This window comes from Alosa alosa, chromosome 19 (genome assembly GCF_017589495.1).
Source record: "Alosa alosa isolate M-15738 ecotype Scorff River chromosome 19, AALO_Geno_1.1, whole genome shotgun sequence".
In the NCBI taxonomy this organism is placed as follows: domain Eukaryota; kingdom Metazoa; phylum Chordata; class Actinopteri; order Clupeiformes; family Clupeidae; genus Alosa; species Alosa alosa.
The window spans coordinates 4,641,839-4,666,063 of NC_063207.1; the positions used below are offsets into that span (position 1 = coordinate 4,641,839).

General features: G+C 43.9%; 1 protein-coding gene across 1 annotated transcript in view; it reads left to right on the forward strand.

The window, feature by feature from the left end:
• Positions 1 to 24,225, forward strand: part of nrxn3a (neurexin 3a) — a 321,288-nt gene that overhangs the window by 78,515 nt on the left and 218,548 nt on the right. Inside the window, 2 exon segments of the mRNA XM_048228504.1 lie at positions 11,910 to 12,348; positions 15,222 to 15,605. Of these exon segments, the coding sequence (XP_048084461.1) occupies positions 11,910 to 12,348; positions 15,222 to 15,605 (823 nt within the window).

Sequence of the window (24,225 nt, forward strand, 5' to 3'; positions counted from 1 at the left end):
ATGCTGGCAACAGACGCTAGCACCCATTGGTTTTAGCCTCCATGCTAGCATGCCTGCCTCCCAATCCGAAGTGCTGCCAGTTCACAGGTTCGAGTCTGGGCAGGTGTGTGGATGGACTGCACAGTCCTTTAACACAACGTAGGTTACATAAGTGTACATAAGTCACTGTAGCCTCACATAAAGTGGCTGTAGCCTGTGTCTAACAGTAAATAAATGTCCTTCTCTAACTTAATGACGTAAACGATGGTGTGTTTTCTCCAGTGTTAAGACTTAAGTCACATTAGGCTGTACTGAAACTCTATAAATGTAGTTTGGTTCCCGATATGATTACTGCCGTAGCTGCACAAACAGCATCCATGCATGCACTTTTCGTCTCCAATGTCACTGATAAGATTATTAGCAGCTTAGCAAGTTACCAAGTATATGAAGCAACACAATCATGCCGTTTTGTTATTCATGCAGGGTAGCTGTTATTCAGAATTTTTGGTTATTCTACTGTGGACAGTATCTCTCACAGAGACGTTTTCTCCCAATGCATAACCGTCTGCATAGATAATGTGGCCCAGTTATAAATCTACTGCTGGTTCTCCGCTGATAGGACAGACACGTTTCAGTTGGTACAATGCAGCACAATACAGCATACAGAGTTATTCAGTGGATTAGGTGTGCATCAGCCTTTCCTCTGTGGAGCTCATGTGGCTGCCGCTCCTTCACCTCCACTGCTTATTACACTAGTATCAGTCCTGCAAGGAGAGAAGGGCACCGCGGGAAAATTTGGGACCGGAATAATACATTTAATAAGGCTTATCAGCTGAAGAGGAGAGAGAGGAGACATCAATGTCTGTTCAATGCCCACTCCTCTCTCCCTCTCTCTCTTTCTCTCTCTCTCTCTTTCTGTCTCTCTCTCTCTCTCTCTCTCTCTCTCTCTCTCTCTCTCTCTCGCACACAGACACACACGCACAGACACAGACACACGCACAGACACAGACACACACGCACAGACACACACACACACGCACAGACACACACACACACAGACACAGACACTTAATGAAATCTGCTTCAGTCAGAGATTCGCCCAGACGCAAAATAGTTTTAAGCATATTTAATTTAGATTTTCAATTGTCGTCAATCATTTCATTAACTTTGCCATTGCCGGGAAAGAAATAAAATGGAAGAACAGAACAGAGCGAGAGGAGAGGAGAAGAAAGAAATAAAGAGAGGGATGATAAAAATGAGATTTAGGAGTGTGAACTATGCATCTGAGTTGGAGTTACGCATTTCAGAAATGACCCACTTGAAAGAGAGCAGCTAAATAGATTACAGCAAACAGGAAGAGCTAGGGGATTAGACAGGTCTTGCTTTTTGTCACTTGGCTCATGTTTGGCGTTATGATTCACAGAGCCTTACCATGCAAATGATGACATTTTGTTATTCTAGCACAAGGCAGATGCCCCTTTCTCTTTGAACAGCTGTTAATTGCCATTTGTGTTGAATGGTTCTACCTGCAGGCAAGTCTCAAATAGATTGATCTTTAATTTAGCTGAAATTGGACGACTAATTAATTGTGAAGACGTCATGACGAATCCACAGAATCTGCAGATGAAACAACTTATTTAGTAGTCAGTCACATTAGCTATGAGAGACAGCAGCAAAGCAACTGACTGCCATTCATTTTCAATAGGAATGGGTGTTTTACAGCAACAAGAGACAAGTGGTTGTTATGCTCAGGGTGCGATTTGTCAAAAAACATGAAGGGATGTTTTTTTTTTAATCATGAAAAAACAAGCAATCAACAGGGCTAATTCTTTTTAAGTTAACGGTAGGCCCTATTACATTTCGAACAGTTGAACACTCTTCTTTAATGCAAACTACAAAGGCATGAAACATTTATTTTTCTGCGTCAGCCTGCGATGTGGGAGATGTCCTAATTAAATTTCAGGACCATGGATAAGGGCCGATCACGCGAACATGGCAGAGGATTTAGGCCTAAAACGTAACATGAAACGATTCTAATCTATTAAGATTTCACATCATGTCAAAATAATTCAGCGCCGATACCGCTATTCCCCCAATCCCACAATCCCAAACTCTATATGTCTAAAAAAAACTTGTCACAACCTGCCTGTTATTTCAGTTGGTTTTTAATCATTGACGGGGTTGTCCCCACCCCCCCAAGGATTAAATTCATTCAGCAGAGGTAGGGATGTAAAAAACAGAGGAAGGGTTGATCCCCACCATCACCCCCCAGCAAATCACACCCTGGTTATGCTGCCAGCTACTGTAGGCTTTGCTCATTGCATCAGTGTTAAACGTCATGGATGTATATTTTCTATGGAATTGAGTAAACAACTGCATTTAAAACCTTGTTTGCTGTACTCCCACAGATATTTGGTAAGAGTTCAATGTACCAATTTAAGTTTAATTCCACTGCTGGCTATAGGCTACACTACAGTGTGTCCTTAGACCCATTCTCAATGTCAGTTGAGATTTGAAAAGCGTTGTTGAGTCAGCCAAACTACCTGTGTTCCTTTTCTCTCACACATTTCCCCTTTTTTCTTATTGTTTTCATGGCATTGTGTAGCCTATGTGATGCCCATTCTTGAGATGATAATAATTTCTGGTGATGGTCGCTCCACACACGCACCTGCTGAGTCCAAGATGTTTAGTGATGATCACTGCGGCTAGATCAGAGTTTCTGACCTTTCTAGTGCAGCATGAAGCAGGCATATTAGCATGCTTTATTATTTCTGTGATGTTGTTTTAGATAGTATGCAACAGCACATCTGGGACTGATAAGTAGCTAGATCTGGGTCTGGTCTTGACCTTATAAGTTAACTTCCAGAATCCGCAAGTAGGCCTACGAAGGGAAGAAAACATGTGCTACATCCACTGTAAACATTACCATGATACATAATCTCTTGATGGTATGACTGGATGTATCATGTCTTCTTTGATATGGCCAAGATTTCATTTAACTTGGCCATAGGCTGTCACAGGTCATTAGCCCCTTTGAATGTAAGACTGTCTGTTGTTGACTCACCAATCTTTGAGCCATTCATAATGCTAATGTTCAGAAGCACATTATATTATAAGTTCTTATTTTAGCTAACAATCCTTTGTTAGGCTTCCTGTGATTTATTAGACAATGTCTTCCGGACACCGATGATGTCATCTCTTTGGGCTAGTCTAAAGCTGCTTGCCACTTTTTTAGTCTGACTGTCATGTTTACACACACACATGTATGCACACACACACACACACACACACACACACACACACACACAGGTCTGGCACAAGCAGGCTGACTAGCTGGCTGGCATGCAGACAGACCCCCTGCTGGACTCGGATGCCAACCCCATGCCAGAGTGGAACGGCTGGCATCAGTCACTTTGTCTGTGGCTCCGCCCCTCCGTGCCCTCAGTGCAGACAAAGTACAAAGCACCAAGCTGAGAAACAATCCCCCACTCACTCATCTCTCTCCCTCTCTTTTTCAATCTCTCTTTCTTTTTCGCTCTCTCTCTCTTTATCTCTCTCTGCCTCCCTTCCTCTCATTCTCTCGCTCTCTCTTTCTCTCTCTCTTTCTAACTGTCCAAACCCACCCAATCCTCTATCTTTCTTTTATTTTCTACCCAATCCTCTATCTTTCTTTTCTGTGCCCACTATTTTGTCTCTCATGTACTCTCTCTCTCTCTCTCTCTCTCTCTCTCTCTCTCTCTCTCTCTCTCTTTTTTTCATTCCATCCCTCTCTCCCTCCATCCCTCTCTCCCCTCTCACAGCCCTTTCCCCGTCCCAGTCAAAGTCCTGAAATTGTGTCAATGTGTCTGGCACCATCTCTACTGTGTTCCCACCCGTAGCTTTGGACCAACAGTCCTGGCTGTGCTGTTACGGGAGCCAATCAGCCTGCTTAGCACACCGCTTCATGTTAAATAAATTGAATATATTGATTTATACACATTATTTTCTCAACTTTAGTTTACATTAAGTGTGATAACTCAAAACAGCTACTCTTGTCAGATGGCCATCATACATCATACATCAGATTCCAGGCTTTCAGAAAAAGGCATGAAACACACACACACACACACACACACACACACACACATTTAAAAGCTGAGATTCCAGGCTTTCAGAAAAGGTATGGTAGCCTTTGCCACTTTTTCAGTAACGGTTTGCATATTTTGAGGCCCTGTCTCACAGACTAATAGTGCGGCTGTGGAGACACTGGGCGTCCTAAAGCAGTCGATTGCCTACTGTGAAGTTTACACTGGTCCTGGTGCTGGTCCTCTCACACGACTGCCTACATGCACTGTGTACATACACCCACCCACTCACACCAAACGCATATGCAGGCCCACAGACACAAGCACGTTGTCGCACAATGACATACATATACTGTACAAAACACAAACACAAACACAATTAGGTTCTTGAAGAATGTTTACATTGCACACATCCACAGATATGTTCACAGAGACTGCTATTGAAGAGTTTTATATGTCCCTTATGCGGTAAGCATATACCATACATATGATTGCAAACAACATGTACACAAATGCACACACCACTGTACCCGCATCCTCTCTCTCTCTCTCTCACACACACACACACACACACACACACACACACACACACACACACACACACACACACACCACCCTGTGGAACTAAGGGAACACTACACCATATAAACCAGAAGGAAATCAATGATGGCTGCTGTTTAAATACTGAGACTCTACAGCTCAATCCTCTGACCTTTATGGTCTTTGAGGAAGTGCATGTGAGAACTCCCCTATCATTAATCCCACTCTCCGCCAATGACATCTGGCCCCGACTATATGGATCAATGCCTCCGTGTTTCATGCATTTATACGTTTAGTCTCCTGTCTATTCCCCTCTCCCCATCCTCTCTGAGGCGTGAGCGGCTTGTAGGTTTCTCTGATATGTACTGTAATGTGATACTCATTGTGGACTGATGTCATTTTGAATGATGTCCATTTTCAAACTTCCCCATCTGTTCGGGATATTTTAGATGATCTACCAATCTATTTTCCACCTCAATGATACAATTGCACATTTTGTAATTTATTAGGTTTTTTCACAAATACAAAAGGCATTTGGAGCACTTAATGGTAATATTATTTCCGTTTATTGATGATCGGTTTCTTACCAGCAGCATGCAGAGTAAGCACTGTGTTAAAAACATGAAACAAAGGACCTCAGCCCTGGCGCAACTGGCCAGGGTACCTGCACCGAACGCCGGCGACCCGGGTTCGATTCCCGGCCTGTGGTCCTTTCTGGATCCCACCCCGACTCTCTCTCCCACTCACTTCCTGTCGCATAAAAAAGGCATAAAAAACCCCAAAAAATATATACTTAAAAAAAAATAATATGAACAAAAAAATAGCTTTAGAATCAGTGCCACTCTGATCCTGTTCTGGCCTGATGCACTTTATGCCACTATGCCATGGCACTGAATGCCACTTTAGTGCCATCGTCTCGTCGAGAGCACTTGGGAAGGGAATCTATTTTATTATGTCCGTTCTGTGTCCCTATGTGGTTGTCTATATCCTGTAATCGAGTGGCCTGCTACAAACTCTGTTCCCAAAACACTAAATTGTCTAAATTGTGGCCGAAATTCAGTTGTTGTTTTTTTCACCAGAGAAAGAGAGTGGCCCCATCTTTCCTGCTCAGCTCTCTGCGTGGGGCACATTAATCAGCGTTTGGCTCTGCGCGTGGCTAAGTGGGGTCCACTCCCTCTAATTACTGCAGACGGCTGCCCCTTGTGCGTCTCAGAGCCGATCTGACCAGGCTGGACACGGACCTCCTCCCTTGCGCTGGGGCCACTGCAATTTGTTTTCTGTCGTGCGTGAACGCCGGGGTGTCATTTGTCACCGTGTTCTGACAACACTCCGAGGTCCCGCTCTCGACCCCCTTTCCAAAACCGCCCCCTCCCTGCGGCCCTCTCTGTGGACCGGTCCATTTCTTCAGTCTACTGCCGGACGCAGCTGTGAGCAGGGTTGAACTGAGGCGGAGTGGGCGAGAGAGAGAGAGAGAGAGAGAGAGAGAGAGAGAGAGAGCGAGAGAGAGGGGGAAGAGAGAGAGAGGGGGAAAGAGAGAGAGAGAGAGTCCAGACTCTGAAACAGCTCTCCCTGATGGAAGGAGGGAAAACAGTCCATGATTGGGATGTGTAGGGTCCTTGATGATGTTGTGTGCCCGCTGCAGACACTGTATGCTGAGGGTCAGTGGTGGCAGGGAGCAGGACCAGAGTGATGTGTTGAGCAGTTTTTACCACTCGTTTTAACTACTCGTTTTAACCACTCGTTTTTACCACTCGTTTTAACCACTCGTTTTAACCACAAGGCTTTCCTGTCAGCCATGGTGCTATTAATGCACTTTGTCATGATGCTCTCGATGGTGCAGCAGTAGAAGTTATACAGGATCTGAGGAGACAGGCATGTCAATGTTTCTAACCCTCTTCCACGTATGACAGAACATTGGTTAATCACAAACAGGAAAGTCCTGTCTACTATACATCTATGCTATACAAACCTCCCCCACATTTAATGTAGACTATATCTTTAGAGTGCTGCGTAGAGTATGTAAGCGATAATGTATGGAACGCCGGTCATTATCGGAAAACAAGTCCAGACAGGGCAAACAGGACCCCGATGTGCCAGCAGAGGGGTTTTGCTTCGTCCTGAAGGGACTTATTTTCCGATAATGAACTGCGTTCTATACATTATCCCGCTTAAACTCCACATATGACTCTACATTTATTTTTTACAGTTTCATCATGGCTTTTGCTGAGAAACAAATAGCTTACAACACATGCTGAACTTGAATCAAACATTCTTTAGAACACAGCTGATCAACCATCTGCTTTCACTTTCCATTCCATTTCACAAGTTCCATTGCAAGAAGTGACCGGACTACTTGTGGAGTGATATGAAAGCAAAAAGTGACCGGACTACTTGCGGAGTGATATGAAAGCAAGAAGTGACCGGACTACTTTCAGAGTGATATGAAAGCAAGAAGTGACCGGACTACTTGCGGAGTGATATGAAAGACGTGAATCTGTATAGAGTGCTATGCTGCTGTGCTGCACTGCCCTGTCTTCTCCTCCTGCCATGAAATTCTGGCTTTGATGGCCAGCGTCACCTGGCACTGCCCACTTCCTCGGCCGCTGGGTAATCTGTTCCAATCTCGGCCCTGTCTCCCGGCAGCTCTGCAGCGCTGGGGCAGCGCCGGCCTCTAAGTGGTGGGTGGGCGTCCGTGGGCAGAGATTTATGGGCGGAGCAGAGAGGTGTGGATGATAAATAGGGGGTGTCAGCAGGCAGAGCTCCACGCCCCTCTGTGCCGACCCGGGAGCCGATGCCGAGGTGCGGTGTGGCGCGTGGGAGGACCTGCGTGGGAGAAAGAGAGAGAGAGAGAGAGAGAGAGGGGTGCACTCTTAGGAAAACAACACCTCGACCGAGTCACCTTAGCAGGTACGCAGAAGAAGCACTCTGGGTGTTGTCAGATGCAGGGATATGGAGTCAGTGGGGAGTGGGGAGGGGGGAGGGGGTCCTGTGGGGGCTTCTCATGAGCTCACGGCCCAGTCTAATGCTCTGCTGTTCTTTTCCGTTGCTCGGGGAGTCAGGTTGTTGAGCGAGAGGCCTGGAGAGGGAGAGGTTAAGGCCCTGCATGTTAAAAAGGAGTGTTAAGGATGGCTTTTACGGGACCTGTGTGATTGTGGAGAGATGTCACTTAAATGGCCTGAGGAATGAAATACTTGCTCACAGACAAGGCTTATGTGGAAAATTCTTTTCCCTCTCTCTCTCCATCTGTCTCCCTCTCCCCCTCCATCTCCCTTTCTTTCTTTCTTCCTTTCTTTCTATCTTTCGCTCGTACTCTTTTTCCCCCTCTCTCCATCTCTCTCTCCGTCTCTCTGACTGTGGTATTTATTTCAGACCGGGTCTGTGCGGGCAGATAACAGTCTGATGAAATTCTCCTCCAGCCTCATATGCGAGTGATTTGGGCCCTGTCTGTGTGTGTGTGTGTGTGTGTGTGTGTGTGTGTGTGTGTGAATTGAATCCGCACAGTCGCACACGCGCATACGCGCACACAGGAATCCATTTCATGGGCCACTGGCGTCTCAGAACCGGGAACAGCCTCAGTGCTCAGATAGGGGCGGATTTAAGAACGGATCTGGTACAGTTGTGGCCCGCATCTTCCCCGGATCTGGTTCAGATCCAGGCTGGATGCCGTTGATCATTTTCTGCTATCACAGGGGATGGGAGGCTGTCTCAGTGTATGCATCTGGGATTGATTGATCATCCTGTTTTATTCCATTTTGTCAACTGGCTGTATTGTATTGTCATAATGCTGAAATATGAATGAAATGCTACTCATAAACAATGATAAATGTTTGAAGTTATTCTCATAGGTTATTTGAAATGCATCAGGAATGCGAGAGCACACAGCTATTTACATTAATATGTTTTCATGATAGCCTTTGCTGCTTGCTGACTATCGCTAATGCTAATGCGAAAACAATGTTGTTTTAGCCTGCTCCACAGACGGCCATTAGGCCTCAGCCATTTTCATGAGCTGCCTGCCTGTCTCATCAAATGAGTTTCACAGTCTGACATTTTACACGACAGTCCAACACTCCAAATGACAAAGCATCAAATGAGCGAAATTGCAAAGGATCAATTTGCGCAGGGAGCAGTGGCAGTCGTTTCTTCGCGGACTCGGCGGTGACGTGTTGAGATTGTGGGCAAGGGGGAGGAAAGCTGATTTAGATGATGAAAAATGCATCAGGTCAGCGTCTGAGCCAGAGAAGAGACAGCCATGTTATAACAAATAATAGCCATCATTGTCTAATCAGCGGCTGGTGATTTCCAGCCTTGTAAATTCCTCAAGGTCACTCTGTCGCCTCTGGTGACAACCAGCAGATGTCTAGTGAGGCTGCGTCGGATGACAGCTACGTTATTTTCTCACGTCAGATGTGTTGACTCACTGGGTCATTGCTGGATAGCGTATGTCTCCAGTACTATGATGAATGGCAAATACCCACTTCCTGTGATCTATTTCTTCTCAGAATTACTTCCAGTGCAATTGTTGGGGGGGCAGTTATTGTTTGTTAAAGGAACACAATGGAAGAATTGATATCTATGCTCTTTGATGTCAATATTCAACACCATAAGACAGTATCCAGCTAAAAAAACGACTAACAGTCTTGATCCTACCCAATCAATAACGTTACATAGTGCAATATGAAGCATTCCAGGTACACACTGGCAATGTCAGAGACTCCAATCTCCGTAGTATGCGTCAGTGTAGTATCAGAATGAGTTTGGAGCTGTTATCTTAAGGTAAAATAACTGCATTGTGTTGCTTTAAATGGTAATTTGGCATTGGATTTCAATATTCAAGTATTTTCTCAAGTTAAAACTAAAAGCACACTGATGATTAACAGCTTTCCTTTTCAAGGAAGCGAATTCTGTTAAAATGTTTTGAGTGCACAGTCATATATAAATATGGTAATGATTTGGCAAAAGGACTTGATGAAGGGAAAGTAGACTGTACATGTAGATATGCCGTTTGTTGGGAGGAGCATTATCATTCAACACAAGCAGACAATGCAGAAATCATGAATGTTTGCATTTTGCTTTACTATTTTGCCAGCGCTATCAACGGGAAACAACTGTCAAAACTACATAAGGTGGACTTACACTGACAGGATCATAATGTACATAATGTAGACTTTGGTAAAATCTTCTAAATTAAGCCCGAGCTATCTTAAAGGTAAAGTCAGCGATCTTACGCAATTCCAAGCCCATAACATTTTTTGTCACATTTAGTGAACCTTTCCAATGTCCATTCTGTACACTGTAAAAAAGCAGCCCAGGCTCCGAAAACTGGAAACAACCAAAGTGGGCAGCCTGTCCCCCAAACAAAAAAAAACCATTGTGTAGAGTTTCTCTGGGAATACTGAAGGGAGCGGTGAGCTACCTCTCTGGTGTGTTTCATTTGGGCCTTGATTAAAATATAATGCACGTTGTTGTTTTGGACAAAAGTGTCTGCTAAGAAATTGAAATATAAACATAAACACAAACAAACCCGACGTCATGCACAATCGCTGACTGCATCTTTAATGATCTCTGTAAACAGAGAGACAAAAGTATTTGTCAAAGTCACCCGGTGATATATTGTCTTTGTAAGGACTGTGAACCTAAGTGGACTTAGTCTCAATTAAACCAGTTAGAAAGCAGTTAGGTGAATAAAATAGCATCTAGCATCCCCCAGCCTTCCTTCGTTGTTGCCTCCTTGTCATGCTCACGCCTTTTTGTTTTAGCCTCAGTTCTCCACGGGGGGAGGCTGGTATTTATGATCTCAGTGATAAAGCCTGTGGAGAGAGAAAAAAAAGAGAGAGGGGAGAGAGAGAGTGAGATAGAGAGAGAGAGAGAGGGGAAGAGAGGGGGAGAGAGAGAGAGTGAGTGAGTCCGTTTCACAACACGGGGCTCCGCAGGAGATGGGTCGAGGCAATCTCCCAGTCCAGCACTCTTCCCCTGGGCACCTGCAACACGTGCTGATTTGCTGTCAAGTCTTTCAGGATTATCAGTAATCTCAGAGCAGGAAAATCTCTCTGTTGACAGCTGTGTCTCCAAACAGCCACAACAATAACCACCACAACAGCGACAATACCAAGCCACTACACACACATCTGAAGGACAATTTAGTTTTGCTTTGCTTCCAACCATTTGCGAGCATACATTTCAGTTTTCTAGCACTGTACACTCTCTCTCTCTCTCTCTCTTTAACACATGCACACATACACGTGTGCACACACACAAACACACACACCGAGAGAGAGAGAGAGAGATTGGCCTTTTTAGTCTCACTAAACAGTACTTTGATGAATGTTTATTTTTGGCCGTGTGCGTTTCATCTTCATCTCAGCACTGCGCCACAGGCACTTGGGCCGAATGTGTGAATGGGCAGTGTGCCTTGTCCGGCGACGGGCGGGCGGGTGGGCGTCGGGGCGAGACACATGACGTCAGACTCTGTAATGAGCTGAAGAGGAGCCTGCCTGAGCAGCAGCAGCGCCCCTGTCCTAATGGCCACATCTCTCTCTTCTCTTTTGTCCGGTCGTGACCACAGCTACAGACCGCCAGGCACATGAATGTCATGAATGTCCACTGAGTAGGGGCCGAGATACTTACTGTGTGCCCATGAAGCAGCTATCACGGTGGCTCTGAAGCACTGAAACGCTTCAGCACCAACACCAGCTCCTGTGTGTGACGTCATTCGTGTCCTCAGTGGCATAAACGGAGGTCCTATAGCTAGTAGAATAAACTGTTTCTGTGGGTTCATTAAGTACAAAGTGACACACTCTACATTATTGGATTTGTGTTTCTGCATTACAGCAGAGCACCACAAACAAATCACCAATTTTACATTTACAAACCACAAGTCCTTCATAGCCCATACTTCATCTGAAATGCATGTCTGTGCTATTTGGTTTGAATCCACTAGATACCAATAAAGTAACCCTGCTGTACGTTAATCTCTCTGTTTTTAGAGACATGCAAATGTTTGTTTTTTTCTCCACAATTCATTCAATGTATACTGTATATCCTATAGGAATTGAATGCAGTTGTAAATAAACTTGGGACTAGATGTACATTGTCTTTCGTGTTTGAAACCAGGACCTTTCTGTGCGACCGTCGAGTAATGCAAAATGTAAACTGTGCCAATTAAGGACACTTCCAAAAATATAGCATAACCAGCTGAACAAATAGAATGGTATGCTTATGTTACACCTTAGAAGGTCAGGCAAACATTTACCATAATATGGTACTATATTATGCTTTGTGTCACACCACTGGTAATAAATAAAACCACTGTTTTGTATTACACAGGTTGTCTACAAAAACAATGACATCCGGCTGGAGCTCTCCCGTCTTGCTCGGATTGCTGACCCCAAGATGAAGATCCAGGGCAATGCCAACTTCAAGTGTGAGAACGTGGCCACCCTGGACCCCATCTCGTTCGAGACGCCTGAGGCCTACATCAGCCTGCCCAAGTGGAATACCAAGCGCATGGGCTCCATCTCCTTTGACTTCCGCACCACCGAGCCCAACGGCCTAATCCTCTTCACACACGGCAAGCCGCAGGAGCCCAAGGACGTGCGCAGCCAGAAGAACACCAAGGTGGACTTCTTTGCCGTGGAGCTGCTGGACGGCAGCCTGTACTTGCTGCTGGATATGGGCTCTGGGACCATCAAGGTGAAAGCCACGCAGAACAAGGTGAACGACGGGACCTGGTACCACGTGGACATCCAGCGAGACGGACGAGCTGGTCAGTGATATTTCATGTCCGATATGTTAACGAAACACAATATAAGAATTAGTATTTACCCCTCGTCATTAGTTTTTTTCTTTTAGTGATGAACTGTTTATTGAGTTATATAAACGTTATATAAAAGTTATATAAAATTGTGTTCATTTTACACAATGAAGCAACTCATCGCACAAGAGGTATGAGATCTTTGACCCTATTAATGCCTCCCATTTATGTAGGGTGGATACCTAGGCCTTGTTCAGACGAACAGTGTGGTATTCTAAATTCACAATATCATCTACATAACTTAACCAAAAACGTTTGAACCTCTTCATTAGTTTTCAATTGACTGGATGATGATGCTTTAGCTTGCTCCATTAGCTTATTGTTTAGCATGCAGTGTTCGTCAAACTGCCTTGCACATTGGAGAATGACACTTAAGGGTTGCCCAGAGAAAAACGTCATGTCCCTGCATAGCACAACACTGCTACGTAGACCAGTACCATTAGTTCTGGACCGTATTCCACCTTTTATAAGTCCGTTTATTTGTAAAGTGACATATATAAATAGCCAAATGGGTGTATTGGGACAGTTTCTGCATGAAAGGCGTTTGAAACGTCCTGCATTTGGACTTGTCCACTCATTTCATATCACCTTTGAATTATTGCTATGTCTAACATTTAGCCCACTGTGGTAGTAAACTTCTATTACAAAATTAATCAACGTTTGGTATTATTTGGAGAATTTTAGCCCACCCACACTTTTTATCTCTTCTCCACTGAGGTGAAATTAGAATGACCTCATTATTAAATTATGTTGTTAAAAGCTGTCATGGCTTTAAATGCTGTGGACACTTTTATTTTGTAAAAGAATCAGATAGGTATGCAAATGGAGCTTTATAAAACTGGGGGAGCTGCAAGCCTGAGATAAAACATCAGCTTTTGACAGCTTCGCCCAAAATGTCTTAACTTTTGCCCAGTAGACAGTAAAAAACAAACAACACAAAACTTATTCTTAACACGCGACTCCTGCATACCCAGTCTATTTCAAAATGTCGGTATTCACATGCACGCAAGCACACACGAACGCACGCGCACACATACACACACACACACACGCACAACACACACACACACACACACACACACACACACACTCATATACATTTCTTATACCTGTTCAGCACACACACACCTATATGAAATACAAATACAAACACACATGTCATTCATGTAAACTCTTAATTTGCCCTTGTGTTGTTTGTGATTCCGGCGTTGCCCTTGAGTTCCTGTACTTTGGCGAATTGATCCTCTCGCACACACTCTGTGTCACTTCATATTGCCCGGCTGCACTTGGGGACCGTGGGGGACATTAATAATGCAGACCTGTAGACAACAGCGTGGAGGTGACAGAGCGGGTGTCATTTCTAGCCAGATTATTCCTATTGATCTCTGATCCCAGGGCTGCTTCCCAGGGTTGCTGCTTGACATGTGTGTGTGCGTAGAGGCTGCAACTGCAGACCCTGGACCTGTAAGCTATAAGCAGTATATCAGGGTGTAAACTCTTAGTGTAATCCACAGAGGCTCTGGGCTGTCTGTAGACATGCAGGTTAAGATACATAATAGACAGTGTGTTCTCTCTCTCTTTCTCTTTCTCTCTCTCTCTCTCTCTCTCTCACACACAAAACACACATGCATATACACACACATATGCACAGTACACACATAGATGCACAGAAAGACAGACACAACCCACAAGCACATTTTCACATGTACACACACACACACACACTCTCTATCACACACACATACACACACACACACACACACACACACACACTCTCTGCGCACACACACACACACACACACACACACACACACACACGCACACACACGCACACACACACACACACACACACACACACACACACAGCCCAATCTCTTGTTCTTGCCTGCTCTTTAAATCTTTCTGTCTCTCCCTGTCTGTCTGTGTCTTATCTTCCCCCCTCTCTGGAGTCGTCTGAGAGCTCCTCTCCAAGAGAAAGCATTAACTCAGTCTTCCCTCCGAACACTGATGCTTTTTAAAGGGGGCACCGCATTGCCAAAAGGCCTCTGGAGCCCCACAACCCTCCACCAGCCGTCACAAACCCTCCGCTGGCCCTGACACTACCATAAATCACTGGTCCGATCAAACAGAGCTTCACGCCAGAGAACACCCCCCCCCCCTTCCCGTTGTCACGTCCTGACTGAATGAGCCGTCTGGACCGGGCCCTCATGCCCGGAATGTAAACTCGTCACGTAATCATGCTCTGTGGGATGTAGTCTAGTCGTCGCCCTCAACTGATCAATATCCAGTATGAGTTCTGAGTTGGGCTTGTCCTCAGCCATGTCGTAGACTGTCCATGATTAAACCTCCGACTTCATTTCGATCTAATCTTCAAGGATATAACAGTGTAACATAAAATTGCATACAATTTAAATGATATTAGAACAAAAAGATTGTCAGAGCTTCATCCTCACAGTATGCCGAAAGATCTAGAACAATCCATTTTTAAGGGTTCTGTTTGGAGTTGATTTCTCACGTGTTGCTGAGACTTTCGGATCCGCATAATAGCACCTTTTTGTTATGGTTATGGTTATGGTTATGGGATTTGGCAGACACCTTTGTCCAAAGCGACAACGATCTGTGTCCCATATTTGGAGTGTCACAGGGTATATACAGTATTACATCGATGTAACTGTGTAGTCAAAGTCATTGCATACATTTATTTTGTTGCTGATTCTTTTAGGGCCCCTTCTAGGACATTTGTTGATATATGGCCCTGAGGGAGAATAAAACACGGGTGACTTTGCAGACTTGTAATTGCACATGTGTGTTTGTTTTGGGGGTAGGAACCATATCGGTGAACAGCCGCCGCACCCCCTTCACGGCCAGTGGAGAGAGCGAGATCCTTGACCTGGAGGGCGAGATGTACCTGGGGGGTCTCCCGGAGAGCCGCGCTGGCCTCGTCCTGCCCACGGAGCTGTGGACCGCCATGCTCAACTACGGCTACGTGGGCTGCATCCGCGACCTGTTCATCGACGGCCGCAGCAAGGACATCCGGCAGATCGCCGAGAACCAGAACGGCGCCGGCATCAAGCCCACGTGCAACCGGCTCTCGGGCAAGCAGTGCGAAAGCTACCCGTGCAAGAACAAGGGCGTGTGCAAGGAGGGCTGGAACCGCTTCATCTGCGACTGCACCGGCACCGGCTACTGGGCGCGGACCTGCGAGAGAGGTAAGTCGAGTCCAGTTCAGGCCGCGGAATGCGGATCACTCTCCTCCTTCTCTCTAGAGTGCTCTCTGTACGCTCACCTCACTCTAAGGGCTTCTACATACTCGACACACCCGACCGGTAGCGTGACAATGTGACGTCAAAATGACGTAGATCTTGCTGGCGCGTCAGGATTTTAGCCAGGTAGCGCGAGGTAGCGCACCACTAATTTTTTTTCAGACGAGCGCGACAAAGCGGAAACAGGAAGATGGATTAGTTCGAGGGCAAGCGAGAGTTGCAGTGAATTTTTAATAGTTTGCTGGATAAGTTAACAAAGTTACCAGCGAGAGTTGCAACACATGGAATTAAGAGGAAAGAATAGAAACGATTTATTTTCAAACAAAGGATATCTATTAAGGCCTGAACAAAATCTCTTTCCACTTCAGGAAATTACACAAACTCAGCCAGCTGCTAGCTAGTTAGCCAGCTAACTAAACTGTTTAAATTATTACAATTTCTCTTGGGATGACTAAAGTATCTATCTATATGTCCAGTAGCAACCAAAGTCTGAAGTGCCATCACAGAGGCTAGCTACTAGTGTTTCTTACTGCAGCTTCTTCTGCTGTGTAACGTAGTTAGTGTTAATCTTTTCACAACAGCGACACCTCTGTTCAGGAGAATATTGCAACTAGTGTCGCGACCACCACGCGCAAGTATAAATGGTTACGGTGCTTCTGTGACGTCACATTGTCGCGCTACCAGTCGGGTGCGTCGAGTATGTGGGACGTTTTTTTGCTGTCACGCCACTGCTAATGATCCAGCTAGTCTGAAAGTATGCCTAAAAAAGATGCACCATCTATGGGTGTGTGTGTGTGTGTGTTTGTGTGTTTGTGTGTATGTGTGTATGTGTGTGTGTGTGTGTGTGTGTGTGTGTGTGTGTTGTGTGTGTTTGTGTGTGTTAGTCAACTATTGAAATCACTAGTCGATACTGTAGGCACTAGTCACCAGGCACAAGGTGCACTGACCTGATTACCCTGATGCTGCACATGTGCTAAGTCACTGTTGTTGTCTCTGCACATACTGAGTAAAAAGACAAAAGCTCTTTTTCCCAAATACTTTTTTTGTTTATCATATAAATCAAGGAAAAGAACAAGAGGGCCATTAGAGTCTCCTTTCTGAAAGGCACTCGAGCAAATGAGCATCTTCTGCCTTTTAGAGATTAGGGTGAGCAGTGCACTGCCGTGCTTCTTGTGCCACTCCATGTCAACAAAGACGAGAAGAGAAAGATAAAAAAACACGACTGCAGATTGTAGGTGAGCGTGAAAAGCCCGAGAAGTCCGTTAGATTGGCGGCGAGGTCGCTGATTGACAACATTTATCCCTGCTTGAGTCCCGCTAAGAGTCTATTTCAGAAGCACTCTCTTGTCTGCCAGCGTAATTATCTCAAAGGCCTTCCCCCGCCGCACGCTACGCCATGCCATGCCGCGTTGTGCCACGCAGGTTGTCTAGACAGAACTCAGCCGAAGAGAGAACATTATGTTCTGATGTTTACTCAAATGCACATACAGAACAGTTAATGTGTGGGGTTTTAAATGCTAAATCCATGTCTGATGAAGGGTTGGGGCCCGAAACGTTACACATATACCATTAAAACGCTAAGGAGCAGATTCTGGTGTGCGGACTCAATGTTCTTTTACTTGGTTTTAAATGCTACATATTGTTCTGTTGCATTTAATTTGACTTCTTTCACATTGAATAGGCATCTTATGCATGCAATGCAAAATTATGTTTGCAGCAGAAGCCTTTTTGCCTACACAACTGGTGAAGGATGATATCTAAAACATCTATGGAATTTAGCATCATTCAATTTAATATTTGATATTTCTTACACATAATATATAATCTAATCCTCAATATGATACATTTTCTCTGTATTCCTGTTCTGGAGTCCTGACACACTATAGAATGTAGTTTGGCTTTGTCAGCTAGGGTCATGTTAGATAACAGAATTTAGAATTCCTACCTCTCCCTCCATTTCTTGCTTTTCCTTGTCGTGTCTTCCTCTCCTGTCCTATCTTGGTGGTGAGTGTCAGGTATGGTCATCAGCTCTGGCACCTGGTGCGGTGCCTCGTTCCACATTATGCTACTGTTTGTGCTCTGGCTAAGAGAAACCCCTGCCGTGGCGAGCTCCATACCGCACCACCGCACCAAACTCACCTTGTTTCGCAGTGGACGCTTTGTCAATCATGTCCAAGGAGCCACCACAAGGCACAAGCATGCCTCCTCCCAACTGTCACTCACATATCTGTCACAACTGCGATAGCCCTCTCCACAGTGCAGAGATAATATTCAGCTGTAGCACGTCGTAAACAACATAACATGAGCTTAAATTTCATCTTAAATTTCAACACCACACTGCTGCTTTATATTTCAGCTACATCTCGGTTGTAGCTTATTGTATTGAACACAACCTGTTAATTTCATTTCATTTTTGGGATAGCACACTGCATAATGCAATCCTAAAATTAGTCTACACCTCACATGTGTGTGTGAGTGAGTGAGTGTGTGTGTGCTCATTTGTGACCAGGCATGGCAAAACCAGGCACATGTCTCCCCAGAGACATTTGGAGTTATTCACAGATTCTGAAAGTGTAGTTTCAAGGCTATCCAATGATGTCTCACTCATGGAGATCTGATAATATTTGAATAAGTTGTAGCCATTTTAAAGTATACACATCTCAAAGCTACAAGCTGAGAAATCAGGGTTTTCAATTTGACTACTTTCTCCCTCAATCCATGGGAGGGGAACACAATGGTCCTCATTTACATGACATTAAGATCAACCCTCCCCCCTGTCACGGATACTGATCTGAGCCTGCAGTGCATCATATGATGCTAATGACCCATCAAAACTATCTGTAATGGGTTACAGAACCAGCTAGTAGCAATGGATAAAGTAGTCTAAAACAAACATGAGATCACGTTTGCAAACCATGTTATTTTGAATTAACACCCAGTGCAAGGCACCAGGTTGGCAATGGATTTAGCAGGTTTAGCAATGGATAAAATAGTCTAAAATGCGAACTAAACAAACATGAGATCACGTTTGCAAACCCTGTTAATTTGATTGCACACACGATGCAAGCCGAAACTAATTGTAATGGGTTTTGGCTAGTAGCCTATGGTCCCAATAGCCAGAGGTAGAAAGTAACGAAATACATTTACTCACGTTACTGTATTGAGTTAGCCTAGAAATCTAGACGCACCCTAGCGGCGGCAAATTAATTTGCTCAGCCTGTACGTCTAGTATCAAACCATAGGGATTTCTATTGGCTGACGCCGTGGACTTCATCCAATCACAGCCTCTATTTTGTTAGAGAGTCTTAAGGCGGGCTTAACAAGATAACGACAGTCCTGCGACGGTGAACAACAAGGAAGGTGGCTATGGCGAACGAAGAGCGGTTGTTTGAATCGGTGTTGGCGTCAACTTTGGAGGAGTTGGACTTTCTTTGAAAGTTGAGCAACACAATGCACTTAAGTCATTCCTTTCGAAGAAGGATGTATTTGCCGTTTTGCCGACCGGATACGGATATGGTCGTAGCGCTGGCCTATTGCATGCCTAGGCAGTTTGAAAGACAATTCTCTGCCCGCCACTTGGATTAAACGAGGTGAATGGTTCTATTCCAGACTATACATTTCAATGATATAGGATGGCCCGCCAGGCTAGTATTGAGTAGTTTTTCTGTGCATTTTGTATTTTTTAAGTAGTTTATAAAATCGGTATTGTAACGTCGGTGTCTTTTGGACTGAGTGCTAGCCTCCCAGAATGCAATGTGTGTGAATGCTGGTTTGTGTAATGTCGGTTTTAGTTAGTGTAGTTGCGTTTTCCTTGTCATGTATGTGTTAGCTTGTGTAGTCTTTCTTTAGGTTTTACCTCATGTGTTTTACCCGGTGTATTGTATGTGACAACCCTGTTCGTGTATCGTGTTTTGTTTTATTGACTTCCCTTGTGTTTCTTATGTAATGGTGTCTTGGTGTATGTGTTTGGCTGATTCCCGCTTCCGCTAATAAACCTTTTGATTGGACAACTGTGTGTGTCGCTATCAAATCGTTACAGTATTTTAAATTTTACTTGATTACTTTTTGAGTGAAGTATTGTACTTCGCTACATCAAAAATCTCATCCGTTACTTGAGTAAAAAAAAAAGTTAAGACTGACAAAAACGGAAAGGGAGAGATAAGAAATCGCGCCCTAAACCACCAGCCTAGTGATGATGATCAGCATGTAGCCTACAACAGGACATGAATCAAGCTGGCGCCATGCAGTCTTTCTGAAAGTGATGGAGACGGTAGATCATGAAATGCATCAGATTAGCCTAACCTATGAAAGTGTATTTTCCGCTGTTCCAATCGGTTGTCTCAGTTCATTTTAGCACTAATGATTGCAGAGATATTTAAGCAAACACCATGGGATTTCGTGTTTTGACGTTTGTGCTCACCTTTCTTTGGAAAGAAGTTTATTAGCAGTTGTTTCCCCTCATTTTGATGTCTCTCTTTTTCCCTGTTTTGGCCTTTGTTTTAGTAACCTGACTTGGCTTTCTTGGAGAAAGACATTGCACCAGCAGCAAAACAATTAGCGGTCCACTACTAGCGATGCTCAACTAAATAAACAAAAGATAGGCCTAGACTACCTTATGAATCGTGCAGGCGGACTAAACTATTAGCTCTTTAGCAAGGGAGAGTGAGAGTGACCTTACACAGTTTTCACTATGATTTGTATACAAAATCCAGTCAGTCAAACTTTAAATTTCGTCTGACATTCTTTTTGACTTTTAATTTGGAAGTTAAAATATTCAGGTAAAATAAATATATGGTGGAAATAAGTATTGAACGCTTTTTTTTTTTTTTTTTTTCAGTAATTAGCCTAAACTTCCAGTGAGTCTATTCGAAATTTTCACCACATATTATATTAACACACATATAAAAAAAACCAAACATAAGAGTTTTGTGTATTAAAGTGGAATGACACAGGAAAAAGTATTGAACGTGCCTACTGAAATTTCTTCAATACTTTGTGGAAAAGCCTTTGTTTGTAAAGACAGCTTCAAGACATTTCCTGTATGACAAAACTTATTGGTCGCAGTATCAGGTCTGATTTTGGCCCATTGTTCTAAACAGATTCCAGGGGTCCCTCTTGTGAATCCTGATCTTTAGTCACTTCCAGAACTATTTAATTGAATTGGCTGCCTTCAAGTCTTTCTGGAGATTTCTCCGAGTGGTCCTTGGCTCTTGGAATTGACTATCCTTCTGACTCCCTGGTCAGAAATATTGCGAGGAGATCCTGTGCATGGCTGGTTGATGATGCAGTGATGTTTCTTCCACTTGCAGATAATGGCTCCCATGCTGCTTACTGGAAGATTCTGATGTTTTGAAATGCATATGTAACCAGTTCCATTGATATGTTTTGCAACAATAAGGTTGCAAAGGTCTTGGGAGAGCTTTTTGCTTTTATCCATCATGAAATGTTTCTTGTGTGACACCTTGATAATGAAAAACCTTTTTATAGCCCATCAATATGTAGGCTACTAACCAAGCTTATATTAATTTGCACAGATAGAAAGGATAACTACTCTCTATACAGATTCCAGCTCGTTCCTTCCCTTTCCTTGCCTTAGTGCAATTTTCTTTTTCCCCCTTTGTTATTCCACTTCATTACATGACTCTACTTATGGAGTTGTTTGGATTTTTTTATGTGTGGATTACCTGAGTTATTACTAATGCCTGGTGAAAATGTTGTGCCCCCTGTATTCCACTTTTCACGGGCCCTCTCCTCCATTGGGGCCCTATACTTCCCACTTTCCCCCCCAGTACAATGCCCTTTAATCTGCTGAACCTTCTGCTCGTTTCCAAATATAAAAAAAACTCTCTGCAACTCAATATTGGCCTGCCTGCCTCAGCTGCCTGTGAGGGGCTTTTTAGCTAACTTTGAAAATCAACTACTGCTCAAACTTAAAGGAGAACTCCGGTGATTTTTCACATAGATCTCCATTTCTCAACGTCCTTTTCAGGCAAGTACCTCCACTCGGCGGCCATATTGCAACACTTTTTGGGCACTTATCGTGCATCTATTTCAGCAGAAATGCGTGTGCGTAGGGCTTCACAACACCAATCTTGCTCCAGCAGCGAGATCACAATAGATGATTGGCACGATGTCTTCACAGCACACCACATGATTGACTCAATGTATTTTACAACACACCACATGATTGGCTCAATGTATTCACATGTCGACGTTTTGCTGCGGAAGGGTTGTGATATGTGTAGACATATGATGTGTAGACAACTGCCATATTGGCGTTAAAAACTAACCCCATGCATTACTATGGAGGATTTTTTTTTTGAGTGCTGTATCTCCTCATTAGAAAGTCTTTGGTAAAACTGGTTGTTCTGGTACCCCCAAAAAAAAAACTAACTAAGTAACTTTTACTTAAAAGTACATTTTAAATGAACTACTTTTTACTTTTACTTGAGTACATTTTCAGATCGGTATTTTAACTTGTACTTGAGTAATATTTCATCAAGGTATTGGTACTTTTACTTGAGTACAATATTTTCGTACTTTTTCCAACTCTGCCAATAGCTAACGACAGTAGGCCTACGTTAGCTAGTAGCAATGGATAAAGTGTCTAACACACTGACTTTATCCATGTAACTGTGGAAATAGCATCTGAAATCTTACGATCTAGCTCCTCTGCTGCCAGCCCGAGAGATTCTTCCTCGTTGTAATTATCTTCGGCTAAGTTCAGCTCTAGATTAGGGATGTTCTCCAATGTAATGCAGTCGCCTTCATCATCAGATTTAGCTCATCTGCAATCCGCTGTGCTTTGTCCATCTCCATTTCAATTGTAAACAAACAGCATGCTGGTTCAGTAAGTAACCATGAGGTTACTTCTAGCATACAGCCGATTAGCAGACAGAACAAAAGAACACTAATAGTCACGCCCAATTCAAACGCTGGTTTACTTCCTGAAACTTAACCATTTTCAAAGACAAAATATACACTTTTAAAGCAACCAATGCTGTTATCTGAAACATGGAATTGCTTCTTTAGGACTTCAACTTGCACATTCTGCAAAAAAACGAAAATCACTAATTTTGAAAAAAAAAAAAAAAGTCGTTTTTCGATGACTTGCGTCTCTGCGACTTGAGCCTGCTTTTGCCATGCCTGGTCACATTTGTGCATGTGAGTCAATTATTGTAAGTATTTAGAGTGTGTGTGTGTGTGTGTGTGTGTGTGTGTGTGTGTGTGTGTGTACACTATAACTGTAATTTAGGATGCCATACAACACTTTTTTTCACAAATTATATGAATTATATGAGCCGTTCTCACGTCACAGTTCTAGAGGCTGAATCCATTGGTGTGTATAGCCCTGTAGTGAGCACTCAGCACTGAAATGTGTGTGTCATGTGTCAGAATCTCATTTTGAAGGCTTCTTGAAACCACAGTTCTGTGCTTAGGGTCCAGCCATCTGTCAGGTGTTAAGTGTCCTACATTGACCCAACCTGGCCGCATCCTGCTCCAAAGCCCCAGTCACACATACACACACACACACACACACACACACACACACACACACACACACACACACACACACACTCTCTCTTTCGCCCAGCCACCCAACCCCAGCCAGCAGCACTGCTCAGCACTGCACAGCCCAGGGTCTGTCTGACCCAGCCTGGGTCACCTCCTCCTCTCTGCTGAGGTTGGTCCAAAGCCATTAGCTGCTGCGCTGTGCGCCCCCTGACAGCCTCTCTCTGGGGAGGTGTGGTGCAGCGCGGCACAGCTCTGTCAGGCCGCTGGCCTGCTTTCCTCGCTCCTCTCGCTCGCTCAGATCCACCCTCCCTCCGCAGCCTGCCAGGGCTCTGGCTCTCTCGCCATCTCAAGCCCACGGCTCTCAGGAGCTCGCTGGAGTTGTGTTTCATTCACTGTGTCCTTTGTAGTCTGATTTTGGAAACCATGTTGTTGCAAATGTTACAAAATATATACAGTATAACTGTTGTTACAGGTTAAGGTCTAGGGTTACTAAGTCCTAACAATATGCCCCTACACGAGGATAAATAGATAGATAGATAGATAGATAGATAGATAGATAGATAGATAGACAGACAGACAGACAGACAGACAGATAGATAGATAGATACTTTATTGTCAAACACGTGACATTTTTCAGTCGTTTCCATAGTACTGACATTGATGCACTAATTATATAGTATTTATTATATATATATAATGCGTGTACTAAAGTAAAGTCAGTTAGTGTAAAATGTATTAGCCCATAATATATGTATATATACATACTATGTATATATATATATATATATATATATATACTATACAGTATATATATATATACTATGGGCTAGTATGTTATACATGTGCAAGCGTTAGCTAGTCCATGTCTGTTTCTACTGCAGTATCATTTGTGTTTGCTAGTACTCCACAGCATTTCATCCTGCTGGCACTTAGGTTATCTCTGCTGTCAGCTTAAGGTGAATCTTCCCCGGCTCTCGCTTGATTGCAGGATCCCCTTAGCAAAGTGTTATTTAAGTCCGTTATTGGAGATCATATCTGCAGTCTGGAACTGT